At 39.0% G+C, this 21,888-nt stretch overlaps 1 protein-coding gene across 44 annotated transcripts in view; it reads right to left on the bottom strand.

Moving 5' to 3' along the window:
* LOC122801915 (ABI family member 3 binding protein) overlaps positions 1-21,888 on the bottom strand; it is a 3,486,228-nt gene that overhangs the window by 1,442,278 nt on the left and 2,022,062 nt on the right. For all 44 annotated transcript variants that reach the window (XM_044071601.1, XM_044071602.1, XM_044071604.1 and 41 more), the window contains 2 exons: positions 9,573-9,647; positions 7,639-7,713 (listed from right to left, as the gene is read on the bottom strand). In XM_044071601.1, the coding sequence (XP_043927536.1) occupies positions 7,639-7,713; positions 9,573-9,647 (150 nt within the window). The remainder of the gene's footprint in view (positions 1-7,638; positions 7,714-9,572; positions 9,648-21,888) is intronic.

Here is a 21,888-nt window from a genome sequence, read left to right as displayed (position 1 = left end):
GACTGTATTTTAATAGCGCCGTATGGTACAGAATGGAAGAATTTCTCTTTTCTGCACTGAAGTGCGGTCTCGGAGTTGGTATATTTAAGTAGGGGGGTGTGGGGAGTGCAGGTATGTTTATCTTTTTTTTTTTTTAATTAAATATTTGCACTAACCAAAATGTCGACCATATGGTCTCGAGCATATGGTAGTCGACATTTTGGAAGTTTGAATGTTTAACATAGACCCTCTGTAGAGATACATATCCTTCACATTTTATATTGCCTGTATTCTTCTTATATGCGCTGCACACAAGTAAGGTTGATATTTCAGTCATCAAGGTTATGTGTAACATGTTAAAATGAATGCTATATTCATCTGTTAAGGTTATTTGTTGTGTACATGTTATATATAGTACCCTAGTTTAAGTCATATGCATCCTTTCCCATCCGTTTTCTGCAACCGTGTTCTAAAACATTTTTGGGTTCCTCTTAGAGCGTGAGGTCTCAGATGACAACCTATATGCCCATTTATTCCCTGATCTTGTCAGACCATCACATTTGCATCACCCTCATGGGGGCCCCTTTACTCACATAAGTTTGGCCTCTGACAGCCCTCATCTTAAATGCTGGCATCAAGAGTGCACAACACATGCTGAAAGGTTCTCATTTTTGGCTAGAGCAGGACACTTTTTACTCTGTACCAACAATTCTCCCCCTCGTTATTTAGTGAGGATAGCAAATGCCCTACTATGTTGACCTAATATAAGTGCATGTTACCAAATGCCACTTCTGCAGCTGGTCCAAAGCAACTCCCCTGGAAAGATGGGAATTCTTGCATCACTCTGTGGTATATCTTCCAGCAACTGGGACACTACTCAATTCAGGATTTCTGGGGAACCCTTAGGGTTAGCCCTCTATACCAAAAACCCAGCCCTTGTTCAAATGTATACTATCAGTCTATACATTTGGTACAGCTTAAAAAGTTATGTACTCAACATAACATTCCATCTGTGCTGTCCATTGTCATTCTTCTTCAACTAATGGGTTCAGATCCAAGACTCAGATCTGACTCGGCCGGTTCTACTAGATCATCAGATCCAAGAACTCTCAAGCTCCTCCCTTTACCCACAATGCCATGCCAACCTAACATATCTGATCAAGTTATCTGCCCTTAGATATAAAAAGACACCCAATTATGCAAACTAACAGAGGTAGAAAGGAAAAGGGAAGCTGGAGCAGAAAAAAGGAACAAAGGTTCCTGAACAGCATTTAGACCTTCTGGAAGCAAAAGGAAGGGGCAGGTGGGTGGGAAATTGAGAAAGAATGAAAATGGGCAACACAGATGGAACTTTATGTTGAGTACCTAACTTTTTTATCTGATGTTGTCCTTTTCATTCATTCCTCAACTGATGGGACAGAGCCCTCAGCTAATGTAACCTTGGGAGGCCCTCATTGAAAGGTATTCCAGATTACTGCAGAGTCAAAGGCCACTTTGTTCCTGGAAATCAAATCTAATTTATAATTAGTAGTAAAGGTGTGAAAAGTATTCCAAGTTACAGCTGTGCAAATGTCATCAAGAGAAACCCTAGACCAAAAGGCTGAAGAAACTGCCATAGAACTCGTAGAATGAACTCTAGGAGGCTTGGGCAAGGATAAACTTTTTTATCATAAACAAAGGAAATACATTCAATTAGCCATTTGGCCAATTTATCTTTGGAAACTGGTTTTCCCAATCTGTTAGGAGAAAATTAAGCAAATAGCGGTCAGATTTCCTGAAGTCTTTATTTCTGTGAAAATAAAAATAAAGTTGCCTATGCACATCTAAAAGGTGGAACATATATTCTCCTTTATTTGAAAGGTTAGGGGGGGGGGAAATGATAGATTAATGACCTGGTTTATATTGGAATCAGAAGCTACTGTGTGGAAAAAAGATGTACTTGTCTGCAAGGATACCCTGTCTTTGTGACCTGTTTTTTTTTTCGCAAACAGGTAAGGTGGCTTAGAAGACAGAGCCTGAAGTTTGGATACTCATTTAGCTGATGTGATAGCGACCAGAAAAATGGTTTTCCAGGATAACAATTAGTTCTGCTTTGTCTGAAGCCTCAAGGAGAAGTAGTATCCTTTAATGGAGGTCTAAGTAAAAAAGGGTCCCTTGAGAAAGGCTTTACATAATTTAGAAGAAGGAACTCTAGAATTGTTTTCACCAAGGTGGAAATTAGAAATGGCAGCCAATTGTACTTTAATAGTTACAACATTAGCACCTTCACTGAAAATTGAAGCTAAAAATTCAAGTACAGATGACACAGGTGCTGAAAAGGAGTCCAGGTCCTTTCTAAGGGCCCAGAAAACAAATCTCTTCCATTTACTTTCATAAACTCTTCCAGTAGAAGCTTTTTGAGAAGATAACAGGGTATGACACACCTGGGAGTAGAACATGGACTGCCTAGCAATCAATAGAACTGGAAAAAACGTGGTCAGTTTGAGGCCTGCTAGGTCCAGATGAATCATTCCTGTTGGGCGAGACAGGAGGTCTGGAGTGGGATCCAGTATCCAGGGTGCATGTAGAAGGAGAAGGCCAGAGGAAGGAGATCCAGATAAGAATAACTGTACTCTTCAACTGGAATGCTTTGTTCAGTAATTTGGGAATGAGAGGTAATGGAGGGTAAGCATAAAGAAGACCGGAGAGCCAGTCGTGGACTACAGCATCTCTTGGTGACTCCCCCATTTGAGGGATCAGGTCAAATAACCTGCTGCACTTGTTGTTGAGGGGAGAAGCAAATAGGTCACAGCATGGTTGGCCCCACTGATGGAAAATTCTTTCCGCCACTTTGACATTAAGAGACCAGTTGTGGGGCATCAGCATGGACCGGCTTAGTTTGTTTGCAATTACACTGGACTTCCATGGAATGTGCATTGCTATTAGAAAGTGACTGGAAGAGCTCACCCATTACCACACTCTCACTGTTTCTCAACAAAGAGGTTAAGAGCTGGTTTCCCCTTGCTTGATAATGCACTAGACCATCAACATATTGTGCATTTGAATGGAAACTGACCTGGATGGGAGAATGTCTTGAAAGGCCTGCAATGCTAAGAGGACTGCTCTCATCTGTAGGACATTGATATGCATCTTGGCCTCCTTGGGGAACCATGTACCTTGGACTGTCCTTCCCAAGTAGTACCCCCCACCCCAACTGGGAGGCATCCATGGTCACTGTGGCTGTGGGCAGGGGAAGAACAAACAGGTGGTCTTCGCAGAACTTGTTTGAATGAATCCACAAAAGAAGATATCTCTTGTACGCTTTTGTAATCTTGACTGAAACATTCAATGAATGTAGAAGAATTGACTATTTGTTTGAAAGTGTCCATTGAAGAACTCACATGTGGAATTTGGCGAGAGGTACAGGAATTTTGATCCCAGGGCTTGCAGGATTAATCAGACCAGGAGAGAAAAACTCTGAATCACTTTTTTGGCCTAGGCCCACAGTGCCTGTATTCAAGTATAGGGAAGAGAAGCTTTCTTAGTGACTGTGTACAGATGAGTACCTATGAACTCCAGGCTCCTCGTATGCATAAGCTGAGATTTGTTGTAACTGAGAGTGATTCCTAGATGAGCACACAAGTGGAGCAGTAGTTCCTTGCCTGTAGAAGTTGATGTCTGATTGGGGCATTTAGCAGCCAGTTGTCTGTGGAAGCACTCAAAATTGCACAAGTATCAAGTGAGCTGCTACCACTGCCATGTATTTGAACACCCAGGGACTGTCATGAGACCAAAAAGTAGTGCTCTGAACTGATAATGACTGGCTCCCAGTTGAAAGTGCAGGTATCTTCTGGAGCGCCTGTTTATTTTGATGTGATAGCATGCATCCTGAAGCTCTATCGAGCACATCCAATCCTCCTTTTGCAGCAGAGGCAAAATGGACTGAACCATGACCATCCAAAGTTTTGAATACTGTATAAACTGATTTAATTTGCTGAGATCCAGAACTGGTCTCAAGTTTCCTGTCTTTTCTGGCAGCAAGAAGAATTGTGAGTAAGTTCAGGACATATCTGGTCTGCAGGGACCTCTTGGATGACTCTTTTTCTAGCAGCGTTTTTATTTCTAGAGATGCTGTTTCCCTCTTACTGGGTGGAACATCAGACAGTATTTTCACACTAGTGGGAGGAGTTAGAGAAAATAGTATGGTATAACCTCTGGATATAAGTTTATGATTCTCTGTATCCATGACTCTTTTGTCATCGATAGCCAGGCTCTTTGGTGCAGAGACAAACATCCCCACACTGCCTCCAGTGGGGAACAGTCAGGCCTCCTTTCAGAAGCATTGATAGGGGTTACCTGAGAAGGCATCCATAAATCCCTGGTTCTGCAGGCCACCTTTGCTGAGAGGACTTTATCTTCCACTCAGGTTTCCCCCTCTGCCCATGGGGAAACTATCTCTAAGTGACTCTTAAAAAGGACCCTGGGATTTCTTAAATCACACTGTTCTACATCCTCGCTTACTCCTACAGAAGGGACTGTGAGGGCGAGAAAAACATATACCCATGGCAGACAGGGCCTTTCCCTCTTGTTCACATCTAGAGAGCATGTCTTTAACCTTGAGGCCGAACAGAGTGAACAGAGAAGATTCAACAAAAGTCACACTGACAAACAAAGACTTGAAAGGCTCTACAAAATCACATAAGTACATCCAGGCATGTCTACTGATGGCTATGCCTGAACCTGCAGCTCTTGAGTTACTCTCCACTATATGGGAGATCAATCTCATGGACGTATTTAAAATGGACTGCAGGGTGGCCATCTGTAACAAAATTGTATTATCAACCTCAGCAAGCATGGATCCAGAAAGAGACCTGGCAAACTCCTTGGTCAGATCTCTTTGTAACCTGATAAAATGCAACAGATAAATCAGTGACCTTAGGGCAAAGGTCATTGAAGTATACACGTGCTTCCCAAATCTGTCCAAATCCCTAAACTCTCTGTTAAGGGGATGGACTGAAGAACTCTGTTCTGCCAGGTCCTTCTTTGTGGCTGCAGCCACAGTCATGGCATTGACTGGGACTCCCTTGCTACAGTGTGTACAGTTTTTAGGGGGAGCTAAAATCTTGTCAGGTCTTTTCTGTATTGGCTCTACAATGTCTGGTTCCTTCCATGCCCAGCGAGAATCAAGGTCTATGAGCTCATCAGTAGGTAAGGGGGATCACCCAAGAAGTAGATGGACCAGCCCTGAAATTCTCTAGGAATACTGATTCCTCCCGTCAGAGGACCAACCACCTTTTTGTTTCACGAGCTCCAGGATGTCTCCAAAGGAGATGTCTTCAGGTGGTAATCTGGAGAACCCCTCCCCTTCATCAAAATGGATGCCCTCTGTGAGAAATTCCTGGGGGAATCTAAGTGCCTCCTCTTATACATTCTCTTCTGAGGGACATCCTCAGTGGGATGATCTGGGGAAATATTGGAAAAGATGATGATGTCCTGACAGACTGGCTGGAAAGTAACTTGGGCTGGCTGTTTTACTGGAAAAAATGGATGAGGCTGAGATCAAAGAATTGGATGAGGCAGGGATATCTCTTCTCTAGACAAGGAGAAAACCCTATTCACAACCTCAAAGGCAGAACACCTTGGGGACACAGAATATTATGGCAACTGGAGCCAGAATTTGTCTAACCATTGGCTCCTGCAACGCTACAAGCACTCCACCTGAGGAGACAGTCAGACCTGAGCTATCCAGAGCTGAGACACTGAGGGAAAGAAACAGCTCCAACAGTTTCAGAATTGACTCCAATCCCCTGGACCCAGCATTGATGCTTTGGCTCTGACAGTCTTCTGGTTCTGACAGACTCAGAGCCAGTTGGCTCCAGAGAACAATCAGAGACAAAGAACAGATCATCTTCAGCTCTGAGGAAGACACCCCCAGGGTCTCAGATCCGAGGGATATGAAACAGTGGGTCAGATCAGAGAAGGAGATAACAAGAGGCAAGTCGACAAGAGATGGTTCGTAGATCCAGTGGGAGTCACAGCTCGGAGAACCCACCATCTGAATCTATGCTCTGAGGAACCTCCTCATCTTCATACCCATATCGGCTTCCAAAAGACTCCAGGAAGACCGAAGAGATGACATGGTGGACTGAGGTCTGGAGTGTCTTTGTGGAGATCCCTCCATGAAAGGAAAGGGAGCCTACACAAGATGGATCTAGGAGAAGTAGAGGGCTTAGCTTCCAAAATGCACCTTTGTAGGTGGTGCTGTTGAAGGAGCTGACACTGAAGACAAATCAGAAGACATCCTACAGGACTCTTTTCCCTTGGATCAACTGAGGCTTACTTTTGTCAGGCTTTTTAATAGGGGTTTGAGCTCCAGCAACTGAAGAAGAGGAGGTAGATGGAAGAAGGCCTCTAAAATAAGTTTGTTTCATCGATCGGTTAAAGCCCTGGTATTAAAGTCAGAACAGATCAAATAGCTCCCTCCTAGATGAGCAGGATCTAGTCAATAAATACATTCTGTGTGGGCATCGGAGGTGGAAGCTTATGCCCACAGGTAATGCATTTCTTGAATCCTTTTGGCTTAGCCATGATAAGGAACTACAGATAAGAAATTATACCAAACTCTAAAGTTGAAGAAGAAGATAATTAGAAAAGTTTTTTTTTTTTAAGTAGAAGAAAGAAAGAAAGGAAAAAAAGAAGAAAGCTACCAATAACGGTAGAAATAAATACTTGTAAAAAAAGCTCCTACGAGTAAATAAATACAGAATACCAGCAATAACAGGAAGGGTAATTAAAAAAACAGTAGATGAAAAAGTAGATGAAAACAGTTAAAACCAGCTCAAGATTAAAAAAGGCAACAGGACATAAATGAGCTATGTAATGTTTGAGTTAGAAAGATTGGGCAGATTATAAGTCATGTATAATGTTTGCAACTGGAAGTGTGTCAGTATGGTTTCTGATGTAAAATGCTTGCTACTAGGACTGTGCTGATTTGGCTTGTTTACATTTTTATAAATGTATGATTACCTATGTAGGAAGTGATTATTTAATAAAAATGTTTCGTGTTTAAAATAAAAAAAGCAGGAATTGACTAATTTATGTAATATTGTCTAGGTCATTTGATATATATAGTAATATATATCAAGTATAATGTTTGTTATTTTAATATAGTTTGATTACTTTTATATGAATGTAAATTTTCCTGTGTCACAAGTAATAATTCAATAAAGGTGTTTGGGGAGAAAAAAATATGGGAGGGAGAAAGAAAATAGTAAAATATATACATTAAAGATATATACTAACTCACGACCCACAACAGTGGAAAAATGTCAATAAAACACTCAAAAGTAAAGGTAGCAAACAAGATCTGAGGTATGTTAGGTTGCTGGGGCATTATGGGTAAAGGAAGGAACTCGAGAATTCTTGGATCTGATAAGCTGGTAGAAGCAGCCAAGTTAGATCCAAGTCTTGGATCTGAACCCATCAGTTGAGGAATGAATGAAAAGGACAACATCAGATCTATTTCTTTAACAGCCGTGTATTTTAATCTGCAAAATTTCACAAAAATGCACTATAAACTCAAGGATTTCTTAAGTATAACTCTATTGAAATGTATTATTATATTGACTGTAAGTTCCAAGTTATAAAAAGTAAATGCTGAAGGAAATGAAAACGGATTACCCTGAGGAGCCTCTGGCAAATTACGTGTGGTATATATTTTGTCCAAAGGAGATTCCAGCTTGACTTCAGGAGTAGCTGAAAAAAAGTTATTTTTATGAATAAATAGAAAAAAAGCAACAAAGAAGAAGAGTAGTACCAGTCATACTACATAAACCGACCCATTGTGTCACAATGGCAGTTTTCACACAGTTAATTATGACCAAAGACTACAACTGCGTGCTGAATATACCCAATCGTCAAATGCAAACACACGCACACACATTACATATAAACATGTTTTTAAAGTATTGCTTCCTGCAGCTGTTGCTACTGATTAAGTACCATAATGTAGGCTGGTGAAAAAAAAAAAAAAAAAGCCACTAATGATATTAGGCGCTAGAGGGAAATAAAACCATGCAATTATACTTCTCTTTATCTCCTGTAACTTATGTGTATTATTTTTTTCTTCAAAAGGTTCAAACTCTGTGAAAGTAGCAATTAAAAAGTAACAACATGGTCACAGAGATAATGAGAGTCTCAAATTAGTTTAAGAACTATGTAAATATTAATAATCAATGTAAAATGATTTACTTTGCAAGATCTAATGTCCTATTTTCAACAGGGTTGCTTTAATTAATTATTCAGACATGAATTGCAAAATGCACAAAGTATAAGTAGTGGCTGTAATGGAAGGAACTGATTAAAACAAAAGAAAATCAGTGTCTTAAGTGCCTGCAATAACTTATGACATAACTTGATGTATCTTCTTTATGTGAAACAGGCATTCACATTTCCTGTTTGCATGACTGTAATCTGTGTTTTTTTTTCTGAAGTGCACGTCTATATCAGGCAAATACATTTATCGGTATTGGTATTTTACTGGTTTGTGTGTGTGTGTGTGTGTGTGTGTGTGTGTGTGTGTGTGTGTGTGTGTGTGTGTGTGTGTGTGTCTGTTTATGTGCGCACCTTTGTGAAAGACAGACACAGAGTACATAAGAATTGAGCTATTCATCTTTTTAAGCAGCCCATGTCTGAGGAAGACACTTAGCAGCCTCGAAAGTCTATGTCGCTTCAGTTTTCCTACACTGTGCTTAGTAATAGTTACTTGGCTGCATATTATTTAACTTTAGTACTTCAAATCATATTCAGCTTGCAGACTGACTATAGCTGGGCTGTATCTACATTCACAGAGAGGAGGGAACCATGCTTCATATTTAAACTTTTATTTTTTAATAATTTTGTAATCAGTTGATTGCCAAAGAACAAATAATTTCTGAAGTGAGATCTGGGATCACATACAAGTTAAACGACTTGTGTCGTACATTATGCAAGTGAGAGCAGATAGGACTAAAGCCCATTAACTCAGTATCCTAAGTCCACTAAGACCAAGCCTGCTTTCAGAATTTTACCTTTGCTAACTTCAGTCTTGGTCTCTGCAACTTTGTACCGCTACTGTACTTTTTATATTTAATATTCCTTTTTGAGCAGAGTGTATGAAGGATTGCATTGTATATCACATGAATGTAAAATTTGGAGAGAATATGCTGAATGACATTAATATACTTTATATGATGTCTACCGCAATCTTTGTGTGTCCCCTGAGCTGCATTTATGACTTCTTCATTACCACAACAATGCAATGATAGCTTCCATTCTACCAGAAAGCAAGAAGTAAGACAGCCAAAGCAAAGCAACACAGTTGTGGGCATTTTCAACCACCACTTCAGGGATGACATTTGCCCATGTAATTTATTACATGCCTGACCATAACCCAATTTTGATGTTTCATATATGTTCCTACGCATTTATTTTCATGGAGTCAAAGTAAGGGCTGTTCACTGTGTATGAATTGAACTCATTGTGAACTGCCCCACACAAATTCTCCGTTAACAAGATACAATGTGCAAAAATAAAATGGTATACACAGGATATCAGTTATCAAGGTTTCTCTTTACCCTGTGGATTAGCTGACAAAGTAGATCTGTCATGTGACCGTGACTCAGGATGTTCCATTTCTGGTTCAGAAGAGGCTGAAAAGGTAATATTGTCAGAAAAGTAAATTGACTATCTTTGCATTACCACTGTGCTCACTATTTATTCAAATACTTTAATTGTGAAGCACAAATTATTGTTAAAGAAGTAGGAAGCAAAGCATGTTATTATTGGCATTTTAAGGTGAAACAAAGACAGTAGAACATTACATAAGCAGGATCACACTGTTTGATACTCTATATAGTACTGCAGACACATTTTAGTTACAGAAATTACAGTTCCTTTAACACAAATTAAGCTGTAAACCCTCACAGTGTTCTTGTTTTAATATATATTTCTACCACAATTAGACTCTGGTAATAAAAAAAGGTTTTCAGTGTTCTCAGCTGAAAAATAATGTGCATACATATTCTGTTCATACATGGAGCATAAACAGTAAATACTGATTATAAAAAATATATCAGATTACTAACATGTTGGAACTTAGAATATTTCAAACTGCACACTAGTAAATTCATGCTTCTAATCAAAGGACAAGCCATTTAAGAAATTTTTAAGGAGGACACACAAAATAATAATAACATTTTCAACGATTTGTTTAAGTTTAAACCGATTCTAACAAATTCCAGATTGTCCATCTGCTATATAACAGATTCTACACTTTTTATCAATATAAGCATACCTGGATATAATATTTTATATCAGTTCACATACAAAGGTAGAAGAACAGAGATATGTATCATTAGTATGATTTCACAGACTCATTTTCAGTGTTTCACATGAACAGCTCAAAGATTTTTACTGATATATATATGGGATAATTGAAAAAAAAAACATAAAAGTATTTTGACAATATTATAAACATTAAGAATGAATATTACATGTTAATCTTCTTCTTTGGAAGTACATTGCAGTACTTTATTAGGCCCCTATTCCCCTACCTGCAGATGATCTAGTCATTTGCTACAACTACACCCGTCTGTTCAAAACCAGGCAAGATCCTATCACTGCAGCAATTGTGCAGGTAGTCAGCACAGGATTTTGTGATGATAGCCCTCCATTCCTTCAGTGTGCCAAATATGTGCTCAAGGAGGGAAATGCAATGGTTCTAAGTGCAGAGGCATTATTCAGTTCCATGAATGATGTAGTTGGTCAAATAGCCCCTCCCACCCATTTCTGCTAGACAGCTCCTCTACGTCCTTAGTGTCCACCAGAGAGTTCTTAACATGAGATTGCAGGTGTTGAGAATTGTACACTTGGTTATCATCAAAAACTGAAACAATACTAATTTCATGAACATTAATCATACCCTAACTTAGGAATGGGATTCATTCTCATCATGGTATTAGAAACCCAAAAGACTTGGAGAAATTATATGAGGAGAGATATCCCTTAAAAGATATATTAATCTAGGAATGGGATTCATTCCCATCATGGTATTAGAAACGCAAAAGACTTGGAGAATATATATGAGGAGAGATATTCCTTAAAAGATCCCTTAACCTCATGCTTAAAACAGGTTTACATGTTAAATCTATTCACTTTTCTCCCTCCTAAATGGCTCATTCTAACACATGACTGCTGCCTGAACCCATTTCAGGTAAGTTGTGGTCAGGACTCTTTCCCTTTATATCATGAGGCCTTTTTTTCAGTACAGAATATCACTGCTCTCTCTCTCTCTGTGTGTGTGTGTGTGTGTGTGTGTGTGTGTGTGTGTGTGTGTACAGAAAATATATGTGTGTAAAGAAAAATGAACAAACACTCTGCTATGCTCTTTCATCTTGAGAAATATGTCATATATTAAAAAGGAGCCACTGCATACTCGGGTGTTACTTTCAGAAAATGAAAATTCAAATTACATTTCAAATCACTTATTTATTAGTACTTCTTACTGATTTATTTATACTTGGATTATATTTCAGAGTATTAAAATGCTTACTTCTGTTAAATGTGTTATAATAGCTTGATGAAAAACAGAGAATGAGTATAATTCATCAAATTGAATAAAACTTGTTGAAGTTTGTAGGAACAACACCGATAGATCAAATGTATTTCCAATGGTAAATTCCTTAAACTAGGCTGTACAATTTCTGTTGAAGGGACTGTGGCCTCGGTTTTCATAATATTAACAGCTATTTTCCAAATAAATTTTGAAATTTAAAAGCACGGCTTACACTACAATACTCTTCTTTTACTATATGCAGGTGTGAATTAATATACAAATGTACTATATGCAGGTGTGAATTAATATACAAATGAATCATAATATGTTTGACATAGAAAACTATGTTAATACACCATACAACTTTTTAAACAGGTAAAACTTAAGTTACTTACTTTCATGTCTACCTTCTCTAGTGCACACTGCAGTGTGCATTTTTTTTCATCTTACTTTTAAGCATCCCTTTGACTAGCATTTTCTCTAATACCTGCTGGAAAGGACTAGGAAGCCTTAAACTGATACAATCACTCAACTCTCCTTGTTAATAAGGAGAAATTAATAGTAGGTACTAAGCCTATAATTGCAAAGTACCTTGCTAAGGTAAGGGAAAACAGCTCCTGTAACTTTACAAAAAAAAAAAAAAAGCATCAAACCAGGCATGTCCAAGGGTCATCTTCCGGTGATTTCTCCTGTCCACCTGGTGAATCTGGGCATACTGGGGCAATGCAGCAATTGCCTCATGTACACAGACAACCCTCTCCTCCTACCACCCAACACTACAACCTGTGAGAGATGCACTTACATAGCCAAAATGGAAGCAAAGCTCTCTCCACCCAAGATTGTGCTAGACAGTCAAGAGTAGAAGGTTAACACCCACACTACACCTCAAGCAACACATTGCCCTTCTAAACCCACACCACCAACACCCACATATAGCAACACTAAATCCACATATGCAGAGGCCCTTAACTGTAACCTGCCCAAGCAACAAGGACCTCTGAAGCTGAAACGCAAACAAACACCAATCACAAACAACTCTTTTACCAGATATACTGGCACAACTATTTGTGGTGCCTGTAACTGGTGTAAACTTTTAAAAATAGGGTGCTCATTCACCATTAGGGACAAGAAATACATTATCAAACATAAGATAAACTGTAATACGAAATCAGTCGTCTATGCTGCTTTTTGTGATTGTTGTCCTGCGTTTTACATAGGTAAGACGGACCGTAGATTACGTGACCGTATTTACCAGCACAGTTATGCAATAAAAAATAAGAGATGTGACAATGCACTTTCGAAACATATTTTAAGTCACACAGGGCACAGTTTTCATTTTATGGGTATAGACCATGTGATAATGGGTATTAGAGGCGGCCCCCAGTCCCTTCTTTTAGAAACAAGGGAACTGGAGTGGCAAATCCTATTGGACGTCTTTTCTGTTCCTGGTTTGAACGAGTGTTGTAACATCTCCTCTATTTTAAAGTACAGAAGTTACTTGAGGTAGGATATGAGGTAAATAGAATAGTTAAATAAAACAGCCTAAATTAAACTAAACATTGTACTGAAATGCATTTCCTTATGTTTCACTGTTTATGTCTTCATTTTTTAGGGTTAGGTTAGAACACCTATTTGTTCTTCTTAAAGTGATGGTCCTTTTGGATTGGGCATATTTTGTCCTTTATTAGTAGTTTTAAAAAAAATGATACCTCTGTCCTGTTTTTTAACAGTTTTTCAACAGGATTTTGTATCTGTTCTGGTGGGGCTTTGCCTTAGAGCTAACCCACCTCTTGACTTTTTATATTTTTCATATTTTCTATATATTTTTTATTGTGTCAGATTTGTTGGTTTTGCACAGTCATGATCGTATATATACATTTTTAATATTTATGCTTTTATTAATAAGGTTTGTTCTTTTTATTAATTATGTTGTGGTATTTACATTTTAATTTATCATGTTGTGGGTTCCCAAGGAAGTGACATCATGTTGCCTAGGATAAACCTGGGAACCCTTGGCGCTCATTTTTCTGTTTTCTGATGAAGCTTCTGTTTTAGCAGAGGCGAAAACGCTTGTCACAATAAAGTGCGTTCAATTTACAATTGGTGGTTCCTGCCTCGTCAACGCTGTTTTGTTTTTTACCAGTTGCTTTTTTGTCTTAATTCACCAATCACAACCAAAGCGTCACACAGTTCAAAACACCTGTGTGCCACCCAGCAACAGCCCCTAAGGCAAGACAATGTACCTAACACTTTAGTCATAGGTGACTCTATAGTCCGGCACACTGATGTCCCTCTCACCAGGTTGAACAAGGAGAAAATTACAGTCAGCTGCCTGTCGGGTGCCAGGATCCGCCACATAACGCATGCACTCAAGTCACTCCACAACAAGTACAAATATGACTCTGTCATTGTCCATGTTGGAGTGAATGACTTGAGACATACCTCCCTGGACTACATGAAAAGAGACATGGAAGAGCTCTCTGATCATGTGGCCCAGGCAGATATGACCCTAGCCCTAAGTAGCATCCTGCCTTCGCCCAGAATGATACCACAATATAAGGACAAAATGATTGACTTCAACAATTGGCTAAGCTTCTGGTGTCATTCAAAGGGGATCTAGTATCTGTCTGCCTGGGATGACATGACTGACAGACCACGATGCTTTACCAGAGATGGTCTGCACCTGTCACCTCTGGGATTCAGGTTACTGGCTAAGGCTCTTGCCACCCCTATAGTGCCTTTTTAGGCAAAGTTCAGAGAACAAAACCACCACCGTAACAAGTACAAGCATGCAAAATCTGAAGGTAATGCTACTCAATGCTAGAAGTCTAAACCTCAAAATGCACTCTCTCGAGGCACTCCTAAAAATGGAGAACATCGATATCTGTGCAGTAACTGAGACCTGGTTCAAGGCTCCAGAAAGCACCCCTGCAATACCAGGCTACAACTCTTACCACACTTTTCGGCCACCAAAGCAGGACCGAAACACTAAAGGTGGAGGAGTGTCAATATTCACCAAGGATATTCACACCACCAGGCTAGTTGCCCAACAAAATGTGTCTGAAATTCTCCAGGTGCAACTAACACTAGGTAAGACTCCAATCCAAATTGTAGCTTGCTACAGATCCCCCACCATACCCCAAGATTCTCACTACACCTTTCTAAACATACTGGAAAATATTAAGATAGAACCAAACACCCTAATACTGGGTGATTTTAACTACCCTGCCATTAATTGGGAAAGCTACTCATGTACCAACACCTTTGCCCAACGGTTCTTGGAATTCATAAATTCCAACGCCCTGGATCAACTAATCCATAGTCCCACCAGGGGCTCCAATATCCTAGACCTGGTCATTACCAACATGGGAAATCGATGCTCCACACCTATGGTCACCCCCTCGTTAGTCATGTCTGACCATAAGCTAATCACCCTTAACATCCACATCCTACCCCCACCTCCCAGTAAGGAAACCTCCATAGAAAACTTCTCCAAAGCCAACTTCATGCTACTCAAGTCAGAAGTGACAAACTTCATGACACCCATGCAGATGGGAGCTGAAAGTTCAACTGCTGAATCCTACACTAAGGCACTGTATGAGCACATCCACTCATGCATAAATCGTGCCATCCCAAATAGAACCAAGATGCTCTCATCCAAAAAAAAGAAGCCAATCTGGTGGTCCCCTGCCATAAACAAACTTTACAACAAAAGGAAGAAACTGTTGCAGAAAAGGGGAAAATCCCAGGATGCAAAAAACTTCCTTACCAGCCTCAGTAAGAAACTGAGATCCCTCATAAAATCCTCCAAAGCTAGTTACAAAAATAAAATTGCCAAAGATTCCAAAGACAACAAGGCATTCTATAACTATACAAGTAAAAAGGCACCAGTGGAGGAAATGAAGCTCAGTCCTTCCTTTTAACTCAGGTTTATTATCGAAAAGCACGACAAGTCAATCATAAAAGCAAAAATCTTCAAGCACAAATTCCAAGCACATTAACGCTATGTCTACACACTTGCGTTTTCGTTTGTAACACTTCATCAGATGCAGATAGATACTCAATTGGCAATAAAACACACTATATATACAAATGTTAATTATACAAATTAATTAATTAAACTTTAATTGATGGCCATTAAAGAACTTGCTGAACTGTCTTTTACTGCAGAAACTAAATCATACAACCATTCTATAACTATGTCAAGAATCTAAATGGCAATGCTCAGATCTGCTCTGAGCTAAAACAGAATGGCATTAAATATACTGATCCCAAGGATATTGCCAATATCCTGGCAGATCGATTCAGTGCCAACTTCACCCCCTCTCACCCCCTAAATGGCCCATCTCAATACTGGAAGATTGCCAAATTCCGGTAATAATGGCCACACAGGTAAAAAACGCACTCTCCAAAGCTAAGAATACAGCATCCATGGGACCAGATGACATCCCGGGCTGTGTACTACATGAACTACAATATGAACTGGCACCTCACCTAAGTGTCATGTTTAATCATAGCCTCACTTCAGGTTTCGTGCCCACTGAGTGGTGCACAGCTACAGTTATCCCACTCCACAAGGGGGGATCCACATTGGATCCCGGAAACTACCGTCCCATCAGTCTGACAAGCCTTATCTGCAAGGCCATGGAGCGTATTATCATGGAACTTATAAACAAAGACATTGGCAACCTTCAAACACTGGACCCCAACCAGTTTGGGTTCATGAAGGGCCGATCTTGTCTCCTGAACTTGACTGACTTCTTCGAATCAGTCTCCAGAGCCATGGACAAGGGTAAGGTGGTCCACACAGCCTATCTAGACCTTGCCAAGGCCTTTGACACCATCCCCCACTCTGGAATCATAGATAAACTTACTAAGTTTGGCATTAACCCCTATGTCACCCAATGGGTTGCTAACTGGCTTACTGATAGAACCCACACTGTAAAAGTAGCCGACTCCAAATCCAGCTCCAGACAAGTGACAAGTGGAGTACCTCAGGGTTCAGTCCTGGGACCGCTCTTGTTTGGCATCTACTTCTCTGAAGTACAGGCCAACACTAAGGGACTCTGGATAACAATGATTGCAGATGACTGCAAACTGGTTGCCAATATTGAATCCCCAAATGACGTGGATACTCTACAAAAGGGCCTTACAGAAACAGATGCTTGGTGCCAGAGCCATGGGCTCAAGCTCAATGCCAAGAAATGTATAGTTATCCCCTTTGGAAAAAAAATGTATCTGTGAATTACCATATAGGTGGCAGTACACTAAACACCGAACGTTTGATAAGAGACTTAGGGACACATGTGGACAGTGGTCTCACCTTCGATAACCACATCGCCACAACAGTCAGGAAATCCTTCTATGTGGCACACCTCATCACTAAGGGCTTTTCATCCAGAAAAAAGGAGGTCATTGTCCCACTGTACTCATCCCTCATTAGACCCATTATATAATACAATGCCCCGTTTGGTATGTACCTCTCAAGACATCTGCAACAACTGGAAAGGCCACAGAAATACCTCACTAACAGAATCACAGGCCTAAAGCAGATGCCCTACGCTGACCGCCTTAAAAAACTCCAGCTATACTCTGTCGCATATCGTCTACTCAGAGGCGATCTTTGCTTAACATACAAGGCCATGTCAAACCCAGAGCTGTTGGACATGCTACACTTAAAGAAATCCCAGTCCCTCAGAGCCACACGCTCCAGGGATCTAAACCTTGTCATCACAATAAACAAAACATGCTGGAGGGATAGGTTCCTGACCCACAGACTCCCAGACTCTGGAATAGATTGCCCACACATGTCAAGCAGAGTGCCTCTTTGGTCCTCTTCAAAAGGAACCTTGACGATTGGATGGGAGAAAGGAAATTCACCCCGGGGATCACGTCAGTCGTCCTGCTAGACAGGGGTCCAGGGAAGTAAATAGTGTGGGAAGAAATAGCCAGGGAATTGTTATGGCTAGGCTTGTATAGGCCCTAGGGCTGATAGCCTAGTACCAACCTATGAACCTATGCTTAGTGAGATTGCCTGTAGTGTTTACAGCAGTTATGTATATATTGTATGATATGCTGCTATCCATAAACTAAATCCCCAAGTGTTACTATTGTCATGGGGATGAAAACAAGTCATGATGCAGTATGCTCAACTACATGCAGTGACATAAGGTAGGGTACTGAGGGTCTTTTAGAGATTCAGCATAAAGTTAGAGATATTTTTCATGGACAAAACCATTTTTATGGATATCTCTATGCAAATATGAGAAATGAAAAAACAGACTGACATATTTCTATAATAAAATAGCTATACAAAAATAATTCCTCACTATACAGAGTATATTAGGCTTTAATTAGGGATCCTACTGCAAAATGTAAGGAAATATCTTTCAGATTATTGTGGAGAAGATTTGCTCCTAATGAGGTTGCTGGTAGCATGGAGATGAGTAACACGTTTCACAGAGGACAGTCAGTCTTCTGGAGGAAAGGGTGGTGGCTGTTGGTTTGCTCTGCCATGCTGAAATTAAGGTGTGGATTACTCACTACAAGCCTAACTCCAGGCAGAGGTCTGAAGATAGTGTATCCTGTTATGGCAATTTTCAGACACCTCATATTCTTTGCCAGAATTTCATGTGTGCAGTAGCCTGCCATATGTCATTGGTTCTATAACAATGCACAGAGAAGCAACTGGAAAGTGTTTCAGTTGCCTAGGTTAAGTACCTTCTTTGGCTAGCAGCTGGATGTTATGTCACACAGCTGTCTTGAAATTATGTATCAGTAAATGTACCTATGAAACTGAGTTGCTGTGGGTAGGCTTAGGAAGTAATAGTGCTAAAGACTGCTGAGGCACAGATGCAAGGGCTGTGCTTTACCTTGGAGAAAAAGAAATATTTCAAGAAATTACAATCTCCGACTTGATATACGCAAGTACAACTTTTCAGCCATTCATTCTCCAAACCCAGCACTAATGGATCTGTTGTACATGTGCAAAACAAACAGCACCAGAAACACTAGATCCAGGGATCTGAACTTCACTTGTGAGAAAAAAAAAATGAGCTAGAAAGAAAGACATATTGGAGAGACAAATATGTGTCCCAAAGGATCCATGCACTAAGGAATGGGCTCCCCATCCATGTAAAACAGAGTTCATCCTTGACCCTATTCAAACAAAACTTTGACAACTGGATAGGACATTAGAATTTACCCCAGGTCGGAGCTGTTAATAAGAATAGATTATCCTAACATCTCCCTCTACAAATCCTAAGCTACTTGCCTGCTAACAGGCACCCCCATATGGTACTTGGGACACAAATAGTTTGGGGTTCGTAGCTAGGCATGTAAGGGCCCTAGTTGTAGTTAGCCTAGTAATGACCTACAAATCTGTTACAGGACTCGGCATTACATGTCCCAACCATTCAATGGTGCAGTAAAACAACTGTTGCAAAAGAAAGTTCATAAATGTTTCCTTAAGTTCTGCATCTTCTATACTGTATTTCACATTCTCTATGCTTTAACTCACTTGAGTGTATAGTGTCTTTTTTCTATACTTCCACTTAACACTCTCAACGTCTCATGGCGTTTAGACATTTTGTGGGTCTGATTTCCTTAACTGAGTTACCAATTAGTAATATGCAGTGTTAGAAAGCTTAAGGTATATGTAACAAAATGACATTGAGATTGTTTATCTAGGATGTTCAATACTGCAGAAATTAACCAATGAATTCAATTATTATTCATATTTTCAAATTTGCAGTCATACTTTCTTTAGTGAGAGAACTACATGCTATTGAAGGGCATAGTGTCAAATGCCCTGGTGGCAGAAATAAAAGTACATTGTCAATGTCCAACTACAGTACATTAAACTGGAGATGTTACCAGTTATTTTCTAACAATTATGAAGATATGAAATATTTTCATAGGTACTCAATATTTCAAAAATCAAGTGACAAACTGCTGCACAGTATCAGGTGAATCTTTATAAATATTGAAGAAAACTATCATTGATATCTGTACTCTAAGTTGCCCATCCTGAGGGATATTCAGGGTTATTTATAGTGTTAATTATATTAATACACATATTTTTCTAAATATCTCAGTAAGCATGGACACAAAGAGGAACATTCTGCTGCTATGTGAAAGTTTATGTCTGGCTAATAAAAGTAAGTTGGTGATATATATCTAGGTTGTACAGTTTCCAAGATATGACAATTTGTTTATGACACTTTGGAGAAAATTTTTTGACATGGTCTGTAATAGAATATACTGTAGTGATGATGTAAAAACTGTGAATATACAGACTATCGATGCAAGGAGGATTTTTTAATGACAGCATTGCTGTTTCTACCATTTTAATAGCTGTTATTGTTCACAGAATGATTACACTTCTTTGTCTTACTCTTTTAACTTGTTATCACAGAAAGTGTACCAAATATAAGGATGTGTATAGGCTGCTAGAAGTGTGACATTCTAACAGAGGTGTTAGTGTTTGAGGTATAGCATTTGTAACCATACAGATTACATGGTAAACTTAGAATATCATCACACATAGAAAGGAGTTATTTTTATTATGATATTCTAAATCCAGAATATGACACATGAATATGGCTATCTTACTGTTAACTGGAAATGCACTTTAATTAATTGGCAATTTATGGTACCACAATGTACTCTAAACTGCTGCCTGTGTGATATATACATTGTATTTGTGTAGGTGTGTGATGAAGTTTATTGTGCCTTTTTATTATGGTGACTTGCATGAGCATACCAGTTCAACATATTGCTTCACTCATAACCGTTTATGGTGGACAGTAAGCAAATGAATAAAACCTCAGATAGATCTTTTGAGATAGATACGCAAAAGTGAAACAGATCATTATTTTAGTTAGTAAAATATAGTTGCAACGCATTTATCATTAACATTAATGAGGAAAACTTGTTTTGTAGCATAAATTTGATACCAAAGTCTCTGCCATTTTCTTTCTTTCCAGTAATAATTATATAGTCATTTTGTAAAAATGTAATACTTTGATGTCAAATGCTGCTTTTGGGAATCATTTTACCATGCTGTGTCTTGCTTTTCCTGTTACCATAAAGTACAACACAATGTTTCACAAGTTCATGCAGAAAAGTATGTTACCAGTCCCTTACATGCTTTAATATTTCACTATGCAGTGTGAAAAAAACCCACACAAAATGAACATTACAGAACTGTTATTAATGCAGTGCCTTTAATAAACCACTGCTTACCATCGTATTCAGCCTTACATCAGGTATCACAGAATGATACTTGTTATCACAGAATAGTTCTATGTTGCTAACAATCACTGTCCTAACTTTCCAAATTCAATCCTAAAATACCAAACATTACTTTAAGATGCAAAATTAAAATAATTTCTTGTCATTATACTGTGCAAAACAAAATGTCTCAGCTCCACTTTGTAAACTCTGTATCCATTCCCTAAGTCCATTAATTACTTTATTACTTGATTAATTATACTCTGCAATGCAATTCTACTTTTACTGGCTATTGCACAAACACAAGTAAATAAACATTATAGCAAGCTAATACAATTAATACAAGATATGGATGCTATTTTATGCATGATGTCCCAAAACAGACATCACAAAGTAGCTCATCTTATTGCAGAATAACACTGTGCTGATTTTCCATTATACTTCACCAAATATATCTCCCATTGTCCAATATGGTCAGCCATGTAGAACATAGTTTTCTGTTAGAATAGTACGATAAAGCCCAACAAATGAAGTTCTAGTATAATAAAAGGTACAGTGCAATTCCACAAAATGCAGTCCATATTTAATTGAAAATTACTCAGAGTCACAATTTATTGAATTTCTAAGTTTGTTAGACTGCAGCTCATTAAAAGTCAGGTCAGTGAGGGGAATGAGTTTTATTGTGTGATTTGAAACTGTGTGAAATCATGACAGAAAATAGTACTACAGTATGTCTTACACAACTTCTGCATGTTGTTTCAAGTGCCCTCCCAATCAGATTTTCACATAAAACAATATACTTCGGGATTTACAAAACATTAAAAACAGAACAAAAAGACCATATTTCGTAAGTCAGAAAAATGAAAAATGTCTCTTCTGAGTCCATTTTGGTGCTAGCAATTTGTAAGTCTAGGAAGTTTGGAGAGAATGACCAATAGCAAAATAAATCAGATTAATCTGTCAAAAATCAGTACAAATTTAACTACATGGACCTGTGACATTGTTTCTTTGGATATTAGGAGGATGATGATGATGATGATGATGATGATGGAGAAGCAAGGTACATAACTTTAAATGATTCCACACTATCCCTCGAGCATAAA

The sequence above is a fragment of the Protopterus annectens genome, chromosome 5.part0 (assembly GCF_019279795.1).
Source record: "Protopterus annectens isolate FY-2018-M chromosome 5.part0, PAN1.0, whole genome shotgun sequence".
Lineage (NCBI taxonomy): Eukaryota > Metazoa > Chordata > Ceratodontiformes > Protopteridae > Protopterus > Protopterus annectens.
This window is presented reverse-complemented; position numbering and strand designations above follow the sequence as displayed.